Here is a 20,692-nt window from a genome sequence, read left to right as displayed (position 1 = left end):
ACAGTGCAATATGGCTGCATATCTCATGGCTAAGGAAGCTTTTAATGTAAAAGAGTGTTTGATCTGGGTGGAAGATACCCCCAGTGCTATTGTATCTCAAATTCACATGGATTTTACCGCATTGGACAGTTGTCCTAAGTAATGAAAGTTAAGTATTGGTTTCCTATAAAAAAAAAAATCTAGAATTAATGAGGGAGTTACCTAGGGAGATATCTTGGATTGATCCAAATCTTGAATCTGATCCTGAATAATCAATTTCAAATTCGAATCAAAAGCTAGAACCGAATTTAGAACAACTGTGCCCTTTTGAACATTTGAATCTTCCTGAGTAACCGTAGAAAGAAGATTTTCCCGCGCTACAATAGTTGTACTGCTTCCTGGTGTAGTTGCCGTAAGAGTTGGATTTCCGATCCCAACCACGATGGGAAGCTCCTTCGCTGGCCTTCCAATATGTTGGGACTCCTCAGGTTCCTTAGACACTGATAAAACATCCTCATCATCCATTTCCCGTGCCACTGAATGAGGGATACCGGCATCTTTTTTCCGTCCACCCCGTGGAGCCATATAGCGAAGCCAAGGTCCATACTAAAAATCATCCTCATTAGTGGCAAAACACCCTGTTTTCAACTGAGGACACTCATGATCTTGATGCCCAAGAAGACCACAATGGTAGCAAAAAATAGGAAGTCTTTCATATTTAAAAACAACCCAATCTGCATCAAGGTTCTCAATCTGGATCATTTTTCCACGCATGAGAGGCTTAGTGATATCAATCCTTACTCTGATTTGCAGAAAGGGTCCCTAAGCAAAACCACTTTTGGGAGCATCCACCATAATAAGCTCACCCATCTTGATAGCAATGTGAGCTCCTATATCCTTATTCATACTTTTAATTGGAATATTAAAAATACGAATCCAAAAAAGGGAATGGGTAAAGGTAACCTTAGTTGGACTAATATCACCACAAAAACGTTTCATCAAAATAAGTCTTTTATCGAAAGACCATGGACTCTTATCAATGATCTCCTGCAAATGTTCTTCAGAACCAAAGATTGCCAAAAATAAATTCTATCCTACCTCTTTTATGGTTACTCCCCAAGACCATTGCAAGTGAATCACCTATATATATATATATATAAAAAACTTAGAAATGAAAACATATACCTCATTAAACACATGACAAAAATTTAGGCTATTACAACTTTGAATAAAACATGTGGAACAAAATTGTTAGTTGGGAACTTGGGATAATATATATTGGACAATACGTTAGTTTGCATACTTGACATTTATATGTTGGCAGGGCATTTATAGGTGTCACAGGGTCAATTTTTCTTTTAAATTTTCTGCCTGTGATGGCACTAAGTCTCTGACTTAGTCTTAGCCAAAACACCACACACACACTGCAGGAACACTTAGAACATAATTATCAAGGGAACACTCCAATTCCCCATACTATAGTCAGCGACTCATAAAGCTCCTAACAATAGGGAAGGTTTAATGAATCAAGTCATTCAATTTTTGCTTAGGTGGAATGTTAAATGAATGGTATCAATTTCTTTTCAAATGAAGAGTGACAAGTGGCACTATTAAAAAATGAGGTGAGAGGCTAAATAAAAAAATTGCTCTAACATTGTGTTACATGGCAAAACCTTGTGCATATATAATCCTCCTAAAATAGTTCATTAAAAATTATACGTAAATGAAAACAAATTTAGAAAAATAAAATAAATGAGAGGAGAAAACAAATTAAATTACCAAAAATCATGAGCACACTTACATATATCAATACCTAAACTACCCAAAATTAAAATACACATTAACCACCCTTTAATAAACTCACCACAACCAAATCTACAACAAACCCCCTCTCAAACAACCCCTACAATTGGACAAACTCACGCACAATCCCAATCAAACTCACTCCATCATGCTACAACCTCCAATAGAGAGCTCATGGCACTACCAATCTTGGAGCAAACAATATCCCTACGTTCATTGCTAATAATGCTTTGCCTAGTGGTGGTGACAAAGGAAATGAAAGGGGGAATAATCATTTTCTCCAAAAGGACTTCCTCCAACAATGACTTCACTGTCACAAACTCCAAAGCCATCACCTTCTCCCCCTTAGAGGAAATTTATCTCTTAATACCAAAATTTTAATTGTTTGAAACTAATTATGAAAATATATAAACTTTTGAAATTTTATTTTCAATATGTAATTTCAAGCTATTTCAGATTTCGTTGTTCGAAAAAAAAAAAACAATTATTTTTGAACAAAAAAAATTACAAACATGTTTGGTATGGGTGTTTTTGTTTTCAAGTTATAAAACTTGTCTGATAAGGGTATTTTCGTCTAGCGGGAAATTTTATTACTCATCTGTCCTAAGTGTTCCCAATGACCCCCTCTCTGTCCGTCTAGCTAAATAACCTTAGGGGCCGACGGTCCCATCTATGTGTCCGTCGTCGCACGGTCCCTTTGATTCGTCATGTTAATGGAAGGGAGAGCACGTGACGAATAGGAACCGATAGACAGACGAATCCTCATCTCCTTATCTACATATAGACGGACAGATGACCAAGCCGATAGACAGAGGTGATGGGTTCTACAATTCTTTACGTAATCTCCACGCATAGGTTCTCATAAGGAAATATCTTGCACATTACATCCAAAGACCTTACTACACGTCCATATCCTCCTCATATGGAAAAACACCCCAAAATCTCGAAAACCCTAATCCTAGATCTTCTCTACATGGAAAGGTCCCCCACATCCAATGGATCTTGGCTCATTACTCACCACTATATAAGCATCAAGTCTCATTTTCTACCAAGTATGTAGAAAATCCCTAGCTTTCTCACTATAGAATTCTTAGAGATTTCTCATTTACTAACTTGACTTTCGGAAGGTCTTTAACCAGTACCACACTAGTGCTCTCTGTTAGGTTCTTGGTTTCTTGTTCTTCAGGTATCCATTGTAGCAATTAAGGACAATCAGCTTACTGACAATTTTTGTGCGTCATCACCGTCAATCAAGAATAATTGTGCAATCATGTTTATAAGAAATTTTTAAAAAAATTGATGTTTTCTATTTTCAATTGTCTATTTTTAAAATAGTGATGACAAACTTATAATAAGACTAGTCCTCCTAGTGAAATGAAGCCAAGTATGCTTTTTTTTTTTTTTTTTTTTTGAAGAATCGAAGCCTAGTATGGTTGGTCATTCATAGAAGGGTTGAAAAAAAAAAAAAAAACAAGCAAGTATCAGGTTGACCATGTAAACAAATTTAAGGCATGATCAAATATTTAGAATAAGCCGATAGAGAAGGAGAGAGGACAATAGATAGAGAGACGGTAAGTCCGAATAACCGTTAGATAGATGTGATGTGAGAGACAGTCTGAGGGGCGCCACCACAAGCTCTGCCATCACCGTCACGGCCTCCGCCCACTATCAGACTACCGGAGTCGCTCTAGGTTTAATTTTACAAATTGGGGTATGTTCTGTTAGTACTCTCAATCATGTTATGATATTAGAATCGTAATTAGAACTTGGGATAATATATATTAGTCCTCTGTGTTGCTGTTGCACTTACTGTTTATTTTGCAACACAGAGGCAAGATTTTGTGTGAAGGCACCAATTAGTTAACCCTTTTGAAAGTTTTTTATTATTACTTCAAATATTTATTTGTTTGCCTTTTGTTTTAATGTGTAAAACAAATCATAGTTAGTCAGCACATATGTAAATAAGAGAAGCGTTACATTAATGATAATAGCTTTGGTGATAGAGTTAGGGGTGGTGGATGTCATTGCAGTGCTGGCAGCATGGTTTGAAAGAGATTTGGGGTGGTCATGGAGAGAGCAGTTGTTAAGAGGTTATCAATCTGGTGGTTATTATTGTAGTGTCTGGTAGTGCTGAAGATAGGGAAGACAGGGCTTGAGGCATTGGAGGAGATGCTCTTCATGGTTGAGCTTAGTTATGTTGTAAAATATTAATATATAGTGTTAGTATTTTTGCTTTTACTTTCTAAAATTGTCCGACTGTCTTATCCCTACTATGAGTCTGTTTGAGATCCGCTTAGTTTACTGAAATTGAAATACTGTAGATAAAGGTAAATGTTAGTTGAAACAGTACAGTGATACCTATGAATAGTACCAAAAAGTGCAGTGAGATCTATAAATAGTAGCAAAAATAAGCTAAATAGTAAAATAAGTTGGCAAAAAATAAGCTAGCCAAACAAACACTATATGTTGGGGTTTCTATGGAGACCATAATGCAAAGACAGAAGGTGGAAGAAGGAAAGGAGCATCCAACATTCTACATGTGAAGTTGATGTGATTAGTATCAACATGTGGGTTGAAAAACACCATAATCATGTTTAATTTTATGATTTCATAAAAATTTTGAATAGATTTTTTATTGTTACATGTCGAAAGTTAGATGAAGTTTCTTTTAGTGTTTATATGTCATTTTTTGGATTTTTTTTCTTCCTCTGAATGACTTATTAATTCTTTTTGTTTGCGTCTTTTTTTACTGATAACAAGGGAAAAGAAATAAATTTCAAGAAATCTTTTTGATCTAATTGTTTGTTTTATATTGAATTTTCAAAATTTTTGGGAAAAAGGCAAAGATATATTATTTTCATCCCTAAAGTTTGCTTGAAGTTCATCTTTCACCTTTTAACTTTTATTTTCTATATTCTGGCAGCCCCACTAACTGCAATGCTGAATGGAGAGAACCTTTTGGCTGAAGTCCAGTATGTCTTCTTTTCTTGGTTTGTATGGAACTGAACTTTTATTAATATACCATAAACTGGCTGTATCTATCCTTTGTCTCTCTTTCTGAGAATTTCAGATTTTAGATAAAGGCATTTGATTTTCATAGGAATTGAAATTTTATGGAATATGTCAGTGTGTTGGGTCAAATATTTTCAAATCTTAGCTTCTATCTAGAGATGGTTTCTTTGAATAGAAGGGTACCCCGTGCATAGTATGGGTATTAGGCTAGTAAATGAAATGGAAGAGGGGAGAGAGAGAGAAGGAGGGAAGGTGTTGAGTCTGATAGAGAAGGCGACCAACTCCACAGCTGCTGAGGTGGACCCACGTCTCCTTAAGGCCATCAAATCCGTAGTCTGCTATTTGGATACGGAACTCCAACTTGCCGCCAATACCCTTTTGGATCTCATGAAGCGCGACCACTCTCAGGTATGTTTTTATTTGATTATGCTGTTTTAATTTAATTAAGATAGATTTAAATTATTTTTCTGAATTCTGATATTTACTTATGTTGAGGTGAGGTATCATCCCTGATTAGGCTAACCATGCTATATAATCTGTTAAGGAAAAGAATAGATTAGATATATAATCTATTAATGAAGATAATATATGTGGCCAATCCTTACCAATTTGTTGATGATCCATAGTTGACCCTTAAAATTTGGGGCTAAAGCTTTTTGGTTGTTGTTGTTAATGTTGTGGGTTTTTTTTCACTTTTGTTTTTACGATGATTATTAGGGCAGGGGGTGATTTGTTGGTTTATTAGTGGGTTTTAGTATAACATTTTGGTAATGAATTGAATTTCAATATTTGATTGGTACAGGTAAGGTACCTGACACTCCTGATAATTGATGAACTGTTCATGCGTTCGAAGCTTTTCAGAAGCATTCTTGTTGACAACTTGGATCAGGTGCTGAGTTTGAGTGTTGGATTCAGAAGAACTCTGCCTCTCCCTGCTCCTCCTGCTGTCGCTTCCATTTTGCGCTCTAAGGCAATTGAATTCTTGGAGAAGTGGAACTCTTCCTTTGGGATTCATTACAGGCAGCTCAGATTAGGGTTTGATTACCTTAAAAACACCCTCAAGTTGCAGTTTCCTAATCTACAGGCCAATGCAGCTCGGATTCAGCAGGAGAGAGCAGAACGGGAAAGGCGGTCAAGAGAGATTTTGCTAAAGAAATTTGAAATGTTCAAGGACAATTTCTCATCTATTAAGGAAGAGATCATGTCTACCATTGACGAGATTGGGGAATGCTTAGACATAGTCCGTACAAATGAGGAGTTTACGCCTCTGCCTCCTGCAGATGATGAATATTTCGAAGAGTTTCGTTCTTCTGAACTGCTGCAAATCCGTCTCAATACTTTAAAAGAAGGGGAAAAGGTTCACGAGAACAGTGACAATAAAGTGGTTTTTGATGCATTAAGGGAGCTGTACAAGCTTCTAGAGACAAAGCATTTGGTTTCAGTTCAAGAATGGATCTCTTTTCTTCTAAGGGTTGAAGTGGCAGACAACAGGTTCAGAGATTCCGCTTTAAAGGAGTTAATTGATATCCAAAATCGTCTCAAATCGGTGAAGAAGAAGTGTGAAGAATCAGGTTGTGCTCTTCCAAACACTGCAAATCGTGATGAAGAAGAAGATGATTTCTGGGAGGAGGGTAAGATTGGTTCACTTGAGAGCGAGAGATCTACTGTGCCCAATAAGCAAGATGAAGATTTTTCCATGAAAGTAACATCTAATAAGTTCAAAAATAGAACTCCTGAAAGCAGTAAAAAAGATTGTAATGACAATGAGATTCTCAGTCCTGAAGGCGGTGAAACCAATTTGGACCCTTTAAGAAGTAAGCTTCTGGCTGAAGCTCCTGTGATGAAGTGGGGCTCTTTCTTGGATAACTGGGGTTCAAACAGGAAGGTTTTGGCTAACCAGCGGGGATTGGAGCTTGAAAGTCACTGGGGTAGGGTGGATTATGACGCGGTTATTCTAGCTGAGAAAATGCCCGAACTGAATGTACATGCAACTCTTTATGAAGAGCAGCAAACTGACATTCAACCCTGCAGGGCTCCTTTGAGCAAAGGGGGGCTTTGTCAGAGAAGAGACCTGAGAGTTTGGCCATTTCATGGACCTATTATACCTCGAGATGATGAAGGAAAGCCACTCAATCAGAACTCTTTAAAAGAAGAGATATCTCTTGATTTGGGGATTGATTCCATTGAGCAGTTAGCAAAACAAGCTGTGAAGAATGTTCGTGAGAGAGATAAAGAAGTAGCAAATAAGAGAGAAATTGATAAAAAGTCACTGAAGCATGCAAAACTTGCAAGAATTCGGGAGCACAATGAAACAGCTCTAAGGGATGCTGCCTTGACATCAACTTCAAGATCTGCATCTGTTGGAGAAGATATGGGGGTGACTGATGGTGAGAAACCGTCAGCTAGAAACAAGAAGGAAACACTCTCATCCATGCTGCACAAGAAAGTGACACCAAAAGATAGGATAGCTCAGAGGCTTTTGAATTCATGGGCAAAGGATTCAACAACAAGACAGCTCACATTGGGTGAAGATGCAAATTACCGAGAAGCCTTCCCAAATCAATGGCAATGAAAATATCCTTTTTAGGCTTTTGAGTACTTTAGAGGAATCAGAATTTCACAGATGCACATGTTGGTAACATGGCACCAGATTCAGATATACTAGTGGAGACTTTTGGTGTTTGCCTCAAACTGATTGCACCCAGGGATAGTGAGTGATGGCGAGGATCTCTCCTTATCAATTTTGTATTCTATCATTCTATGTAGATATCTTGTTTATTTTTTCATTGGTTAAATATTTGTGAAATATTTGTATATATTTGAGGTGAATAATGAGTTGGATTGAAAATTATTAATTTTCTACGAAATTTCTATGAATTCCAAATCTGTTATATATTTTATTTTAATTTCTAGCCATTTCAATTGTGTCTCAAATTTTTTAGTTCATATCAAATGGTTCTTGTAAGTTCAGCAGGTGGGGAATTTCAGAATGTTAGATGATAATCCAAAATATTATATTGAAATTTGAAACCCTATATTTATTGACACTGTTTTGTTAGGAGAATCTTTGTTTTTCCCCGTTCTTTTTGCTGGGAAATTATTTAGTTTGATCTGCTTGCATGCATAATGTTTGAGTTCCATTTGCTTTAAGCAATGAATTCACATGTACGAAATCTTTTTATTTTATAATTCAATAAAGGAAGACCCCACCTTTGTCACTGATGGGCGCTTGTGATATATTGTAACATTAATTATGCAGTTAAGAGTCTTTTTCTTCAAGAACTTCAATTTTTATATGATATAGACCTCATTTTTCCGAATTGGTGAATAGTTGGAGGTTGAGATTCTTTGTTGGGTTGTATTTTTTGAGCCTTTTATTATGTATTTGAGTCATGCTGGGTTAAACAAGTTCTCTGTGATATGTGGAAGTGCCAGGAATGGCTTTGCCAACTTGTCTCACACAGGGTCCTTTTCCCCTACCTATCGCATGTAATGCCTTTTCTTTGCAAATAGTGGGAAAGAAAACTAAGACAATATTGTATCTTTATATCATTAGTGGATCTGTGTCAACATTATTATTACAAAGTGAAAGACATGATAATTCTTGACTGTTGAATTCAATATCACTATTTGGTTTCATCATATGAATGACAAAAATATTGCCACCTTTGTGTAATGACATGTAATATGAAGTAATGAACTTGATGTATGTAGAAATTCATTTCTCTCTCAAGATATCTTCAAAAGTGATTGAATGCTTTCTGAAAGATTATGGTTGCTTATGTAAAACTCTTTAACAGCCGAGCATATTTTGACAAGAGGATCTCAAAGGAGGTCAGTGGAGATTCTTTGGGTGAGGTAAGCTCTTCCTAACCCTGTTGGATTAGTATTTGTACCTCACAGTGGCACAGATCTTTGATATATTCACCTTAATAGACATGTTTTGTTTGACAGGAGTTCAAGGGCTATGTTTCAAAATCATGGGAGGTTGCGACAAGCAAGGATTCCCAATGAAGCAGGGAGTCCTGTCCCATTCGTGTTTGTCTCTTGCTTCATAGGGGTGGGTGAAATGTTTCATGGTCTTGCATAGCATCTAATTCTCATTTTTATATATTATGGCTTTTGAAATGTGTATTCAACATCCCTCCTGCCATAACAGATTCATTTCTGAGCTATTGTTCACTTATCTTTTGGTTGCGACCTTTCTTTTTTATTTTATGTGATGATTTTATTGTTTAATGACATGACTTTGCCTTGAATTGGGTTGTAAATTTGAAAGGATTGATGTCTTGTAATTGGTCTCTTATTGCTCCCTCATTTGTTTGTCTCCATATGGGCCTTTAGAAGCCTTATTAGCTCAACTTTCTGTTGGCTTAGCTTGTATTGCCATTTCACTTTCGCACAAAGGATTTATCACATTGCCTTTTATTTATACAGGCACCCCGTGCTTCTGTGGTTATGGAAGATGCAATGGAGAGAGGAGGAAGTTAGTTTGCAGATGCATTTGAACTTGGTTATTGTGAAGAAGGGTGAGAATGATCTGCCTGGATTAACTGATACTGAAAAACCAAGGATGAGGGGTCCAAAGAGGGGACCCAAGATTCGCAAGCTTTTCAACCGCTCCAAGGAGGATGATGTGCGGAAATATGTGAACACCTACCGTCGAACCTTCACAACAAAAGCTGGTACAGTGGCTTGCCTAATTTTAAATATACATACATATATATATATATATGTATATATTAATTAATTAATATTTCTTTGGCTTAGTTGCTGCTTTATTTTATTTTTTATTTGATATTTTAGGCCTTTAACCCAAAAATTAATCTAACCAATGCTAGACATGTGCAGATGATTTTAGTCTGAAGAAATCTTATTTTATTTTATTTTTTTAATTATAAATTAAGTATTTTGGCCCTGGGAAATGATTTTGATGTCTCTTTTTAGTGAGTTGTATATTGCCTTAAGCCTAAATAACACGTTAAATAATGAAGCCTTGCCTATTTATTTTCCCAATGGAAATTAGTTCTCCCTTACGTAGGGATAAATAGTTAGTCACCTTGAAATCTACTTGATTATTGTGAGAAATGATTGGTTGCAATAGTCATTGTGCTATCGGAAAGTTTTCTTGACTAATATACCAACATTCTTGTTAAAGTTGCTAAGGGATGGAAGTTAGGAGTGGAGAGGAGTTGAGAAGGTGGCTGAGGGTTGGTAGTTAGACTCAAAGTTGATTTGACTGTAAATAACTATAACTATTGATTTGTTTGGCAGGGAAGGAAGTCAGTAAAGCTCCAAAGATACAGAGGTTGGAGCGTAGTAGGATTACAGAGAAGAAGAAGAGAATCGCAAAGTCCAAAGCAGTTGCAGCTGACTATCAGAACTTCTTGCCATCGTAGTGGGAACTTAGCAGAAAGGAGATCCAAGCTTTCTGCTGCTTCTAAGCCATCTTCTGCTGGATAGGCAGGATATGAAATTTGGTGAAGGTCTTCAGTTCTAAGTTTTTGGTAGTTTTACATGATAATGTTTGTTTTCTGGTAATACTGATGCATTTTGTCAGAGTTGGTTTGATATTTCATGCATGTTTGTCATTTCAATTCATTAAAAAGTGTTTGACTCCTAGTTCTTGCATTTATTGTGGATGTGCTTTTTTTTTTCTTCCTTTGGAATTTGCTCGTCAAAGTAAATATTTGGTAATGTATGGTGGTCATAGTTTTTCATTCACACATCCTTTAAAATAGTATGCTTTTGCAACTTTGTTGATTACTCCTGAACTTTTTTATCTCCACTGATAAGGGATGTGCATGCCTTAGATGATTTTAAGGATTCCCAAGATTCAGTATGGACTATGGAGATGGGTATGACTTGATTATGCATCAAAGTCAAAATGATAAAAGAACCCTATAGAAATACAATAAAAAAGACGAAGAAGAAATCAGCAATATGTTAAAAGTGTCGAAAAGTTGGACATTGTAGATCTAATTGTAAAGGAATAAAAAAAATTTGTTAAGCTTATTAGATAATTCAAGTGATGACGAAGTTATAGGGATGAAGAAATTCAATATGATCAATTGTTTGAAATACAAGAAAGCAGTTGATATTTCAGAACATCCATTGAATCTTCTTCGGAGCACAAGTGATGTTGAAACTCTATTCTTGTAAAGGTGATTTATTTAAATGTACGAAGCCTATAACTATGGTAACAAAGCAGGAAATCAATCCTCGGTCATAGATGCAATATTGCATCTATGATTGATATGCAATATGCAAGATGATCTTTCATCTTCATCTTCAGTAAAACCACAAAATATTGCTGAATCCATCGTCACTAGCCTTGAAAAATATACCAGCTGGTCAGGACAAGCTATAAATCTTTCAAAATCCATTCATTTAACCATGGAGCAGGTTAACAATCTTGATTCCTTGTTAGAACTCAAGAAAATCTCTTTGTTTTTTTTTTTTTTTTTTGTCCTGCCACCAAAGTTAGTATCATTTTAAATTCTAACACATCATTTTACAAGAGTCCTCTGTTCTATTTTAACATTAGACAACATTAAAATAATCTAAAAAAATCCACATCTGTATTAAAAATACAATTAACAAAAGAGAAAAGAAAAGAAAAGCAAAGTTGCAAATCCATGAACTAAACCCACTTCTCTTTCTCAATATCTCTTGCCTCCCTCCTTTCTCTCACTCTCTCGTCTCTCTCTTTAGGTTGTAAAATGACTAAGACTGATCGGCTGGCTTTTTTGGGTTTGCTATGGCAGTAAACGGCTAATTTATGGTGGTGGATTGGTTTTTAATGGTGGCTACTGATTGGTGATTCGGTTTGGTGGATTTAGTGGTTAAGGTGGTGCTTGGTGGTGCGAGCTTGAAGGTAGATTTAGCCAGATATGGGTTTTGGTGATGCCAATGCTCTTAATTCTTTGGTCCTCCAATGTGTCACTGAAAATCTTTCAAAGCAATCTCAGCGGTTGGAAAGCAACTCAACCCTTAAAACAACCAAGACAACCCCTTCTCCTACCTACTAACCTACGGTTATTATTCTTTTTAATTTTTTTTTATATAGAGATAATTACAATGTGTTGCTAATTCCACAACTCGAACTATAGTGAGGTGACAATTCAGTTACAAGGTGTTTAGGTATTGTCATTATTTAAGTGCTCACCGTTGATTAATATAGCCCCTAAAGCCTCCAATATTAACCACATATATATTACATTCTCTAAATTAATTTTAAATTATTATTTTTTAAGTTTGTGTTAATTTATAGTTTAAAATGCAAATTGCACCCTTTAAGTTTAATTGAAATTTATTTCAATACTTTAACTTTACTTTCATTCAATTGAGTGTATTAAGTTTCATATTTATTCAATATAAAAATTCCATCCAATTTCGTTAAAAAATTGCCATTAAAAAAATAATTTTCTTGTATGAAAAAAAATCTATAAAATTAATATTTTTTTTATTATAGATTTTCATGTGAGAATTTAAAAAAAAAAACTATTTTTATTAGTTAATTGCATACTTAATGGCTATTTTTAACGAAATTGGAAGAAATGCTTGAATTGAATAAATTTGAAATTTAGATAATTCAATTGAACGAAAATAAAGTTAGAAAACTGAAATGAATTCCCAATCAAACTTAGAAGATGCAATTTTCATTTTACCCTAATTTATATACCAACAAAAGTTTTGTATACTTTCTAAATGGAGCAAGTTTTAAAACAGAAACCTATTTCTTTTCTTCAATATCATAATCTACACAATATTAAACTATAACACTTTCAACTCAAAGTGATCTAGAGCTAGATTTACTTTGCTATCATTCGCATCAATCAAATAAGACAGGCTCCAAAGAAGAAGTTTTCTTCTTCTTCCATAAATATCCCACCATGCCTGTGGTGGGTTAAATACAATAAAGAAAAAAAATAATTCAATTAAAAATTTCTCTTTATTTATGGTAAATCACAACCCATATACCCCCATACATATTCCCAAGGATAACGTTTAATCTCCGTAATTAATATACTTCCTCAGACTCACTCTCTCTTTGGTGTTGCTCGTTCTTGCCCAAGATGGTCAGCTTCGCCGAGGTGGTGCTCTCTCCGGTGACCGGTCTATGACACGGCTTTGATTGCCCTCGGGTAGGTTTCATCTTCAACATCCCCACATACCCCATTAAAGAAAGATAAGTCTAGAGGCAAAAAAAAGTGTTTAATGGAAACTTTCACAGAATGACTAATAACTTGTACAAGATCCAAACTTGGTGATCATGCATGGCTTCATAATTTGAATTTTGATAAACGGAGAATGCATTTTTGGCATACATCTAGCAATACACATCATGTATTCCTCGAGGTGATATCGCCATCTTCTGCAGTTACGATCACACCGTTTGACACAAACTAATAAGTAACTATCCTCATCACATTACACTAGACCTAGTACAAGCATGATGAAGATTGTCAGCACAGTTACCATTACATGTTTTCTCATACCTTGATCCCTAGCATTCCACTATAAGTTGCATAAAAATAATGAATAGTATCATCAGCGATCGTCACCCCTTTTGAATCATGCATTGAATCATGCACGAATTATTAAAAAAGCAAATTTTTTATTTTGAAAAATTGATTCAACCATATGATTTAGTTTTTTTTTTTTAATGTTAAAACAATTAGCATTGGTTCGAACATAGGGCTCTTTAAATGCTCAACTTTGGACCAAATATGATGACTTTTAAGTGACTTTCTATTAAAGTTAATTATGATTCTTGATTCATATTGTAAGTTATTTCAAAGGAATCATGTAATGCCTATTTATTTTCATGAAAAGTTATATATATATATATATATATATATATATATATATATATATTGTAGCAATTCATTATGTAATCACAATGGTCATAAGAAGTACGTAAAAAAAATAAAAAATAAAAAACATCATAATATTTGGAACGAATTAGATTGAAGAACTTTGTTTTTTTGATATAGCGAAACTTTTATTATACACAATGAACCTATTTCAAAGAGCTATTACTTTGCATGTAAGTTCTATAATGAAAAAGCAAAATAGACTACACGTCAGTATTGAAAATTAATGGTTATTGAAATGATTGTGCACATGTTGAAAGGACAACTTATATATTACCATATGATAAGGATAATTTTGTAGTTAAACCATGGCAAGGAAAAAAAGCGACAAACCCAATGATCCCGTTGGCATCGCTTGCCACAAGTGATTGCATCATGAAGTCTTTAGCTTCATAACGAAGCTGACGACCCTAACCAAGTGACGACTCTAATAAAGTGACGATGCCATAAGCTGACGACCCTAATAAAGGGACGATGTGGTAAACTAACGAGAACAAGCTGAAGAAGGTAAACGAACCTCCATCTATAGCCTTACTTGATCTCTACGCATACGTGTATAAGGAGAGTTCTTGCACCACACGCTTAACCCTAATCAAGAAGACTCCTATAAGGAAATGAACTTTAGGAGATACACAAAATCCAAGAGGTTCTTCCTTGAAAGAAAAGAACTTTTTAGCCAAGGCACGGATGTCAACTCCACACTACTATAAATACCCCAAAACCCTCATAAATCAAGGTACACATAATTCATTCCCAGCTTTGGCACTCTAGAGTTGTGAACAAGAGATTTCTCTAACTTGACCGTTGGAAGATATTTGGCCGTTACTACACCGATACTCCTCTTAAGGTCTTAAGCTTTTGTGTTGTGTAGGTTCTATATCGGGAGCACGTGAAGACTGTGTGACTTACTGACGATTTTCGGCATTATCAATGTATATCATTCTACCCAAGGTTTGAGTTTATAGTTTAAACTTTAAAACTAAATTCTTGCATCAAAACAAAGATCAACAACTTTCTAAATAGATACAGAGGGCAATGATGTTTACAATTTTAAATGAGTATGCACCTCATCATGGGCTCATCTAGTTGTAGAATGACCTTAATGACGAAAATTAAAAATTAAAAAAAAAATAAAAAAAGAAGAAGGAAAATATTGGTATTATGAGAAGATAACGATCTTGTCCCTAGCTCTTTAGCTCGAGTAGTGAGTCATGGACTCTATTCAACTAGAGAAGTGGGCCACCATTTTAGAAAAATCGGGAATGGTTTGACCCTCTTTTCATTAATCCAAGAAACTCTTACCCATACTTGTTTTTATTCTTTGGTTTGGGCAAGTTAAAGAGTTTGAATGATTGGCTATAACAATAAAGGCCTATTTGGTTGGGGTAAAAACAGGGAAGATGGAAAAGAAGGAGGAAAAAATAAGGTGAAAAATGAAATTTGCTCTTGTTTGATTTAGGAGAGAAAACAAGAGAGAAAGAAAATAGTGTGAAAAATAATCCTTCTGGGCCCACATAATTTTGTCCTCCCAATTTGAGAGAACAACTAACGAGAAAAGATGATATGGGTAATAAATTATACAAATATCCTTACCTTTATTGCACCCACCTACCTCTCTCATCTACTTTTTGTCTTTCCATTTTTTTTTCTGCCTAAATAAAATTTCTTTTGGTTTGCACCATACGTTCACGTTGGCTTGGTTTTGGTTTTGGTTTTGGTTTTGTTTTTTGTTTTTTTTTTTTTGTGGATAAAATTTTGCACAATACATGTTGGTTCTTTTCGTTTGTTTTTAATTTCTTTTAATATCCTTTTAGCATTTTCTTATTTTATAAATAAATAAAAAAAATTAAAGTGTTCATACAAATTTTTTTTAGGCAAAAATCACATTTTTGTCCCTACATTTTTAGGCGATTCTCGTTTTAGTCCCTAGATTTTATTTTTACCGCTTTTAGTCCCTATTTAGAAAAACGCCGTCCATTTAAGTCCTTTCTGTCAGTGCCCTAACGGCAAAATCTTAGTTGGCAGACGAAACTATTAAAATAATAATAAAAAAATTTATTTTGGCATTAAAAAATGTCATGTTAGCATCTAAATTAAAAATAATTAATTAATTAATTTTAACTAAATAAAAAAAATTAAAAACAGAATTAAAAACCAAAAATCACATGAATTAAGATCTAAGTGTAAATTAAGATCTAAGTGTGTCTTAAACAAAAACACAAACCCAGAAATTAAAAAAAAAAAACCAACACAAATTAAACTGAAACTGAGCTCTCAATCAACTCTTACGAATTGAAATTTCCCTCTCTTACTTTCTCTCCTCCCAAACACAAATTAAATAAAAAAAATGTCTTCTCCAACTCCATCTTCTTCTCCAATGTACTGCATAGGCTACGCTCTTTCCCCTAAGGATGGCCAACGCTTCATCCAAAACTCTTTAATCAATCTCTCCAAACAACGCAGTATCGATCTCATCGAAATCGACCCACCAAACCCTTAGCTCAGCAGGGACCGTTCGATTGCATCATTCACAAAATCTACAGCTCCAATTAGAACAACCAAGTGTAGCAACTCTCTCTCCATTACCCAAACGTCATCGTAATCGACCCGCCGGAAGCAATCGACCATCTCCACAACCGTGTCTCCATGCTTGATGTGGTCACCAGCTTGAAAATCCCTCAAGGGAACCAAACCTTTGGGGTTCCAAATCAAAGAGTATTGGAAGAGTCTGAGAATCTTGTGGATTCGTTTGGAGAAAAAGGGTTCAAGTTTCCGTTCATAGCAAAAATAGTGTCGGTTGACGGCAGTGCCAAGTCACACAAGGTGTTCTTGGTGTTCAAAGAGAACGGGTTGAAGAAATTGAAATTGAAAAAACCATTTGTGATGCAAGAATTTGTAAACCACGGCGGAGTGATTTTCAAGGTGTATGTGGTGGGCGATCACGTTAAATGCGTGAAGAGAAAATCGTTGCCGGATATATCTGAAGGGACATTGAATAATATGGCGTCGAACAAGGGTTTGTTGTTGTTTAAGCAGATATTGAATTTGATTGTGAAAAATGATTCTTCTGAGGTGGAGGGATATAATGTGGCGCTGGATGAGATTTTTTTTTTTTTTTTTTAAATTTCTGGGTTTGTGTTCTTAATTTGGGTTTGTAAACCCCATACCTGAGACATCACATTCTACCACAAACGCCTTAGTAAAATTAGGTAATGCCAACACAAGTGGAGTAGACACAACCACCTTGAGAGCTATGAAGGCCAATTCAGCCTGTGGAGACCACTGAAAAGCTTCTTTCTTAAGTAATGTAGTTAAGGGAGCTGCAATAAGCCTATAGTCCTTGATGAACTTCCTATAAAACCCAGTCAAACCCAAAAACCCTCTCAAGGCTTTCACTGGGGTAGGAATAGGCCAATTTTGCATGGCTTTAGTTTGCTTAGGGTTAGTTTTAACCCTTTGACCTGAAATCAAATGCCTCAAATACTCCAGCTCTCCACACCTAAACACACATTTGCTTTGTTTAGCATACAATATTTGGGGACAAAGTTTAGCTACAAAACCAATTATAGCCTAAGGCTACAAACTATTCTAATAAATTGACATGTGTAAAAAATGGCATGTGCTTTGCACATGATTACTTAAGTAAACTTAACCCAACTAACCCTAGTTAACTACACCACCTATTAAAAAAACAAAAAATAAAAACTAAAAACCTAAAAAAGGACCAAATGTATTATCTCTCTCTCTCTCATTGAAGAAACCCGGCTAGCTCCCAAACCAAAGACCCAAACCCTCCTGTCTCCACCGCCAGCTAGCCAACCCAAACCCTTTATTTCCACCGCCGGCCAACTTCAAATTAGTTTGAGATCCTTTTGTTTTTGTAGACACCTTAGAATAAATAATAGAATCTTTCTATCTTTCTTCGGCCTTGTTTGTGTAAGTGACGAGAAGTTGAAGATTTGTCAAAGTTCTTTTTTGTTTTTCTTTCCTGAACCTTAATAGTGGAGAACTAAGGACTCCGAAGCTTAGTTGACAAAAGTGATTTTTTTATGATGTAGTTTTGGAATAGCACAGATCCTCACATCTACATGAGTTGGATTTGTAGTTACTGAACATAGAGTTCGAATTAAGGTACTTAGGTGAAGTATGTGATTAGAATGTACTGCAGGTTATCTCACCTCTAGGATAATGTTCTTGTTCTTCATGATAAGGAAACTTAAGTGGTTGAAATTGGACTCACATTGCCATTAGAATTCATGAAGGGTAAATGTGATTGACGACTCGTGAATACATAAATTGCCATCCTTTATTTGGTCTCAGTTCTGATTGCAATTTTGGATTTGGATTGGGAAGCATTTTCTAGTGAAAGTCCCATCTTGTCATTATTATTTTTATTAACAACTTTATTGTGTTGGCCGGTGGTGGAGACAGGGTTTGGGTTGGCCGGCCGACGGTAGAGACAGGAGGGTTTGGGTCTCTAGTTTTGGGAGTTGAGTTTCTTTGATGAGAGAGAGAGATAGAGAACGATTATACATTTTTTCCTTTTTAGGTTTTTAGTTTTTATTTATTTTTTATTTTTTAATAGGTGGTGTAGTTAACTAGGTTAGTTGGGTTAAGTTTACGTAAGTAAGCATGTGCAATGCACATGCTATTTTTTACACATGTCAGTTTACTAGAGCAGTTTGTAGCCTTAAGCTACGATTGGTTTTGTAGCTAAACTTTGTCCTACAATTGGTTGTCAAGCAACACAATCAATACCACCCTCAAACGAGAAACATGCTCCTTTATAGAACTACTAAACACCAATATATCATCAAAGAATACCAAAACAAATTTCCTTAAATAAGGTTTGAACACTTTATTCATTAGTGACTAAAAGGTGGATGGTGCATTAGTTAAGCCAAATGACATGACTAAGAACTCATAGTGCCCTTCATGTGTCCTAAAAGCAGTCTTATGGATATCACATTCCTTCATTATGATTTGATGGCAACCAAATCTGAGATCTAGCTTAGAAAAGATAATAGCACCACACAATATATCAAGTAATTCATCTACAATAGGAATAGGGTATTCATCCTTAATAGTGGCCTTATTCAAGGATCTATAGTTAATACACATACGCCAACTCCCATCAGCTTTCCTTACTAAGAATACAGGTGATGAAAAAGGGCTATGGCTAATTCTAATATAGCCTGCTTCAAGTAAGTCATGTGCAATTTTCTCAATTTCAGTTTTTTGATAAAAGGGATACTTGTAGGGCCTTTCACAGATAGGTTCAGTATCTTCCTTTATGACAATCTGGTGCTTATGGCCTCAAAGAGGAGGTAGAACAGTAGGTACTGCAAAAACCTTGTTGAATTCTTGTAGTAAATCAATAATGATCCCATGTGGTTGCACTGGTGTTGTGAAGTAGGACAGGATATGATTTGCAGCAATAATCCCTTCTTGATAACTAGTTTAAAGAATTGATCAGCATTTTGAAGAGTGAGGCCTGACGGTTGTAATCCTGTAAGAAAAATCCCTTTTCCTCCAATATTAAACTCCATTGTTAATTTCTTGAAATCCTATTGTATGGGCCCAAGAGTATATAACTATTGAGTACCAAGAACCGCATCACAGTCACCTAGGGATAAGACATTCAAATCAACCTAAAAGTCTTGACCCTGAATTTTGAGGTTAACATCATGGCAAGCACCCTATGTTCTGAGCATATCACCGTTAGCAACCTTTACAGTGAAACTGTCTTGAGTAGACAATGGCAATTTCAAGGATAACCATGAAGAAGCATCCAAGAAATTGTGAGTACTACCACTGTCAATCAAGATGATCACATCTTGATGATTAATTCGCCCCTATACTCTCATTGTACCTGGAGAGGGGCTTCCAAGTAGGGAATAGAGAGTGATTTCTATAGAACCTGCCATCTGTTGCTGCAATTTCGTTGAAGCATCTTCCTCTACTGACCCATCTTCCAAAGACACTTCTTGATCACTTCCCTAATTATACAGCTGAAACCCATCAATAAGGAAGATCTTTGGAGCCTTACATTGGTGTCCCACATGCCATTTATCCTTACAATAGAAGCATAGCCCCTTCTTTCGATCCTCAACCTGCATAGAAGTAAGCTTCTAGATAGGGAGTTTGGTAGTCCTCATGTCATTCTTGATTGATGAGAGACCCAAAATTGAAGGTTTGGACACTTCACCCCATGGTCTGACATTCTTCTTGCAAGCAAAAAGATATTCTTCTTGTATTTTGGCAAGGCCAAAAGCATAATTTAGATTTTGGGGATTCAACAGTCTAATTAGCAATCGAATTTCATACTTTAATCCACTCAAGAAGCAACCAAGTCTGTGTTTCTCAGATAGTTCCTTAATTCGATTAGACAATGCTTCAAATTGTCCTTTGTAAGTAGATACAGACCCTACTTGCTTCAATTTCGTTAGAGTTTCCATAGGATCATCATAGGTAGAAGATCCAAACCTCACATGCAATGCTTTAACAAAAGCCTTCCAACTAGTGAATTGGCTAGCGTTCTCTGCATCTTGGAACTAAATCAAAGCCTTATCTTCCATATGATATGAAGCTAAGGGTGCGTTTGGTTGGGTGTAAAATATTTTCTGAGAGTAAAATGATTTCAGCTGAAAATATTTTCGGAAAAAGAAAATATTTTTAGGTGTTTGGTAGCATTTTAAAAAATACTTTGAAAAATATTTTTAGGTGTTTGGTTGTGATCTTAAAAATATTATAGAAAATACATTTTTTACTTGTTGCTCACATTTTCTCAGCTTCCAAACAAATATCATTTCTCAATACAGAACAACAAAACCCAAAAAAAAAAAAAAAATCATCAAATTTTATCAAGAACAACAAAACCCAAAAAAGAAAAACTCATTAAATTTTCTCAATACAGACCAACAAAACCCAAATTCGGTTAGAGAAGAACGAAGAGAGATTTCTCAATACAGAACAACAAAACCCAAAAAAAAAAAACTGCTCAAATCCGGTCAGAGAAG

General features: G+C 35.4%; 1 protein-coding gene and 2 pseudogenes across 3 annotated transcripts; all 3 read left to right on the top strand.

Moving 5' to 3' along the window:
- The first annotated feature begins 3,197 nt into the window (after positions 1–3,197).
- LOC142643830 (UV-stimulated scaffold protein A homolog) lies at positions 3,198–7,678 on the top strand. 3 transcript variants are annotated; one of them, XM_075818551.1, is made up of 3 exons: positions 3,198–3,493; positions 4,706–5,202; positions 5,684–7,678. In XM_075818551.1, the coding sequence occupies exons 2-3, from the start codon at positions 4,990–4,992 to the stop codon at positions 7,364–7,366; spliced, it is 1,896 nt and encodes a 631-aa protein (XP_075674666.1). In that variant the 5' UTR covers positions 3,198–3,493; positions 4,706–4,989; the 3' UTR covers positions 7,367–7,678. The 3 variants fall into 3 exon arrangements, with proteins under 3 accessions (XP_075674666.1, XP_075674664.1, XP_075674665.1); XM_075818549.1 differs by having other exon boundaries at positions 5,597–7,678; XM_075818550.1 differs by having other exon boundaries at positions 3,206–3,473; positions 5,597–7,678.
- A 160-nt stretch (positions 7,679–7,838) lies between these two features.
- Positions 7,839–10,521, top strand: LOC142643831 (small ribosomal subunit protein eS6-like; annotated as a pseudogene).
- A 5,499-nt stretch (positions 10,522–16,020) lies between these two features.
- Positions 16,021–16,796, top strand: LOC142644082 (inositol-tetrakisphosphate 1-kinase 1-like; annotated as a pseudogene).
- The last annotated feature ends 3,896 nt before the right edge of the window (positions 16,797–20,692 follow it).

Source organism: Castanea sativa, chromosome 7 (assembly GCF_040712315.1).
Source record: "Castanea sativa cultivar Marrone di Chiusa Pesio chromosome 7, ASM4071231v1".
Classification (NCBI taxonomy): Eukaryota; Viridiplantae; Streptophyta; class Magnoliopsida; order Fagales; family Fagaceae; genus Castanea; species Castanea sativa.
This window is presented reverse-complemented; position numbering and strand designations above follow the sequence as displayed.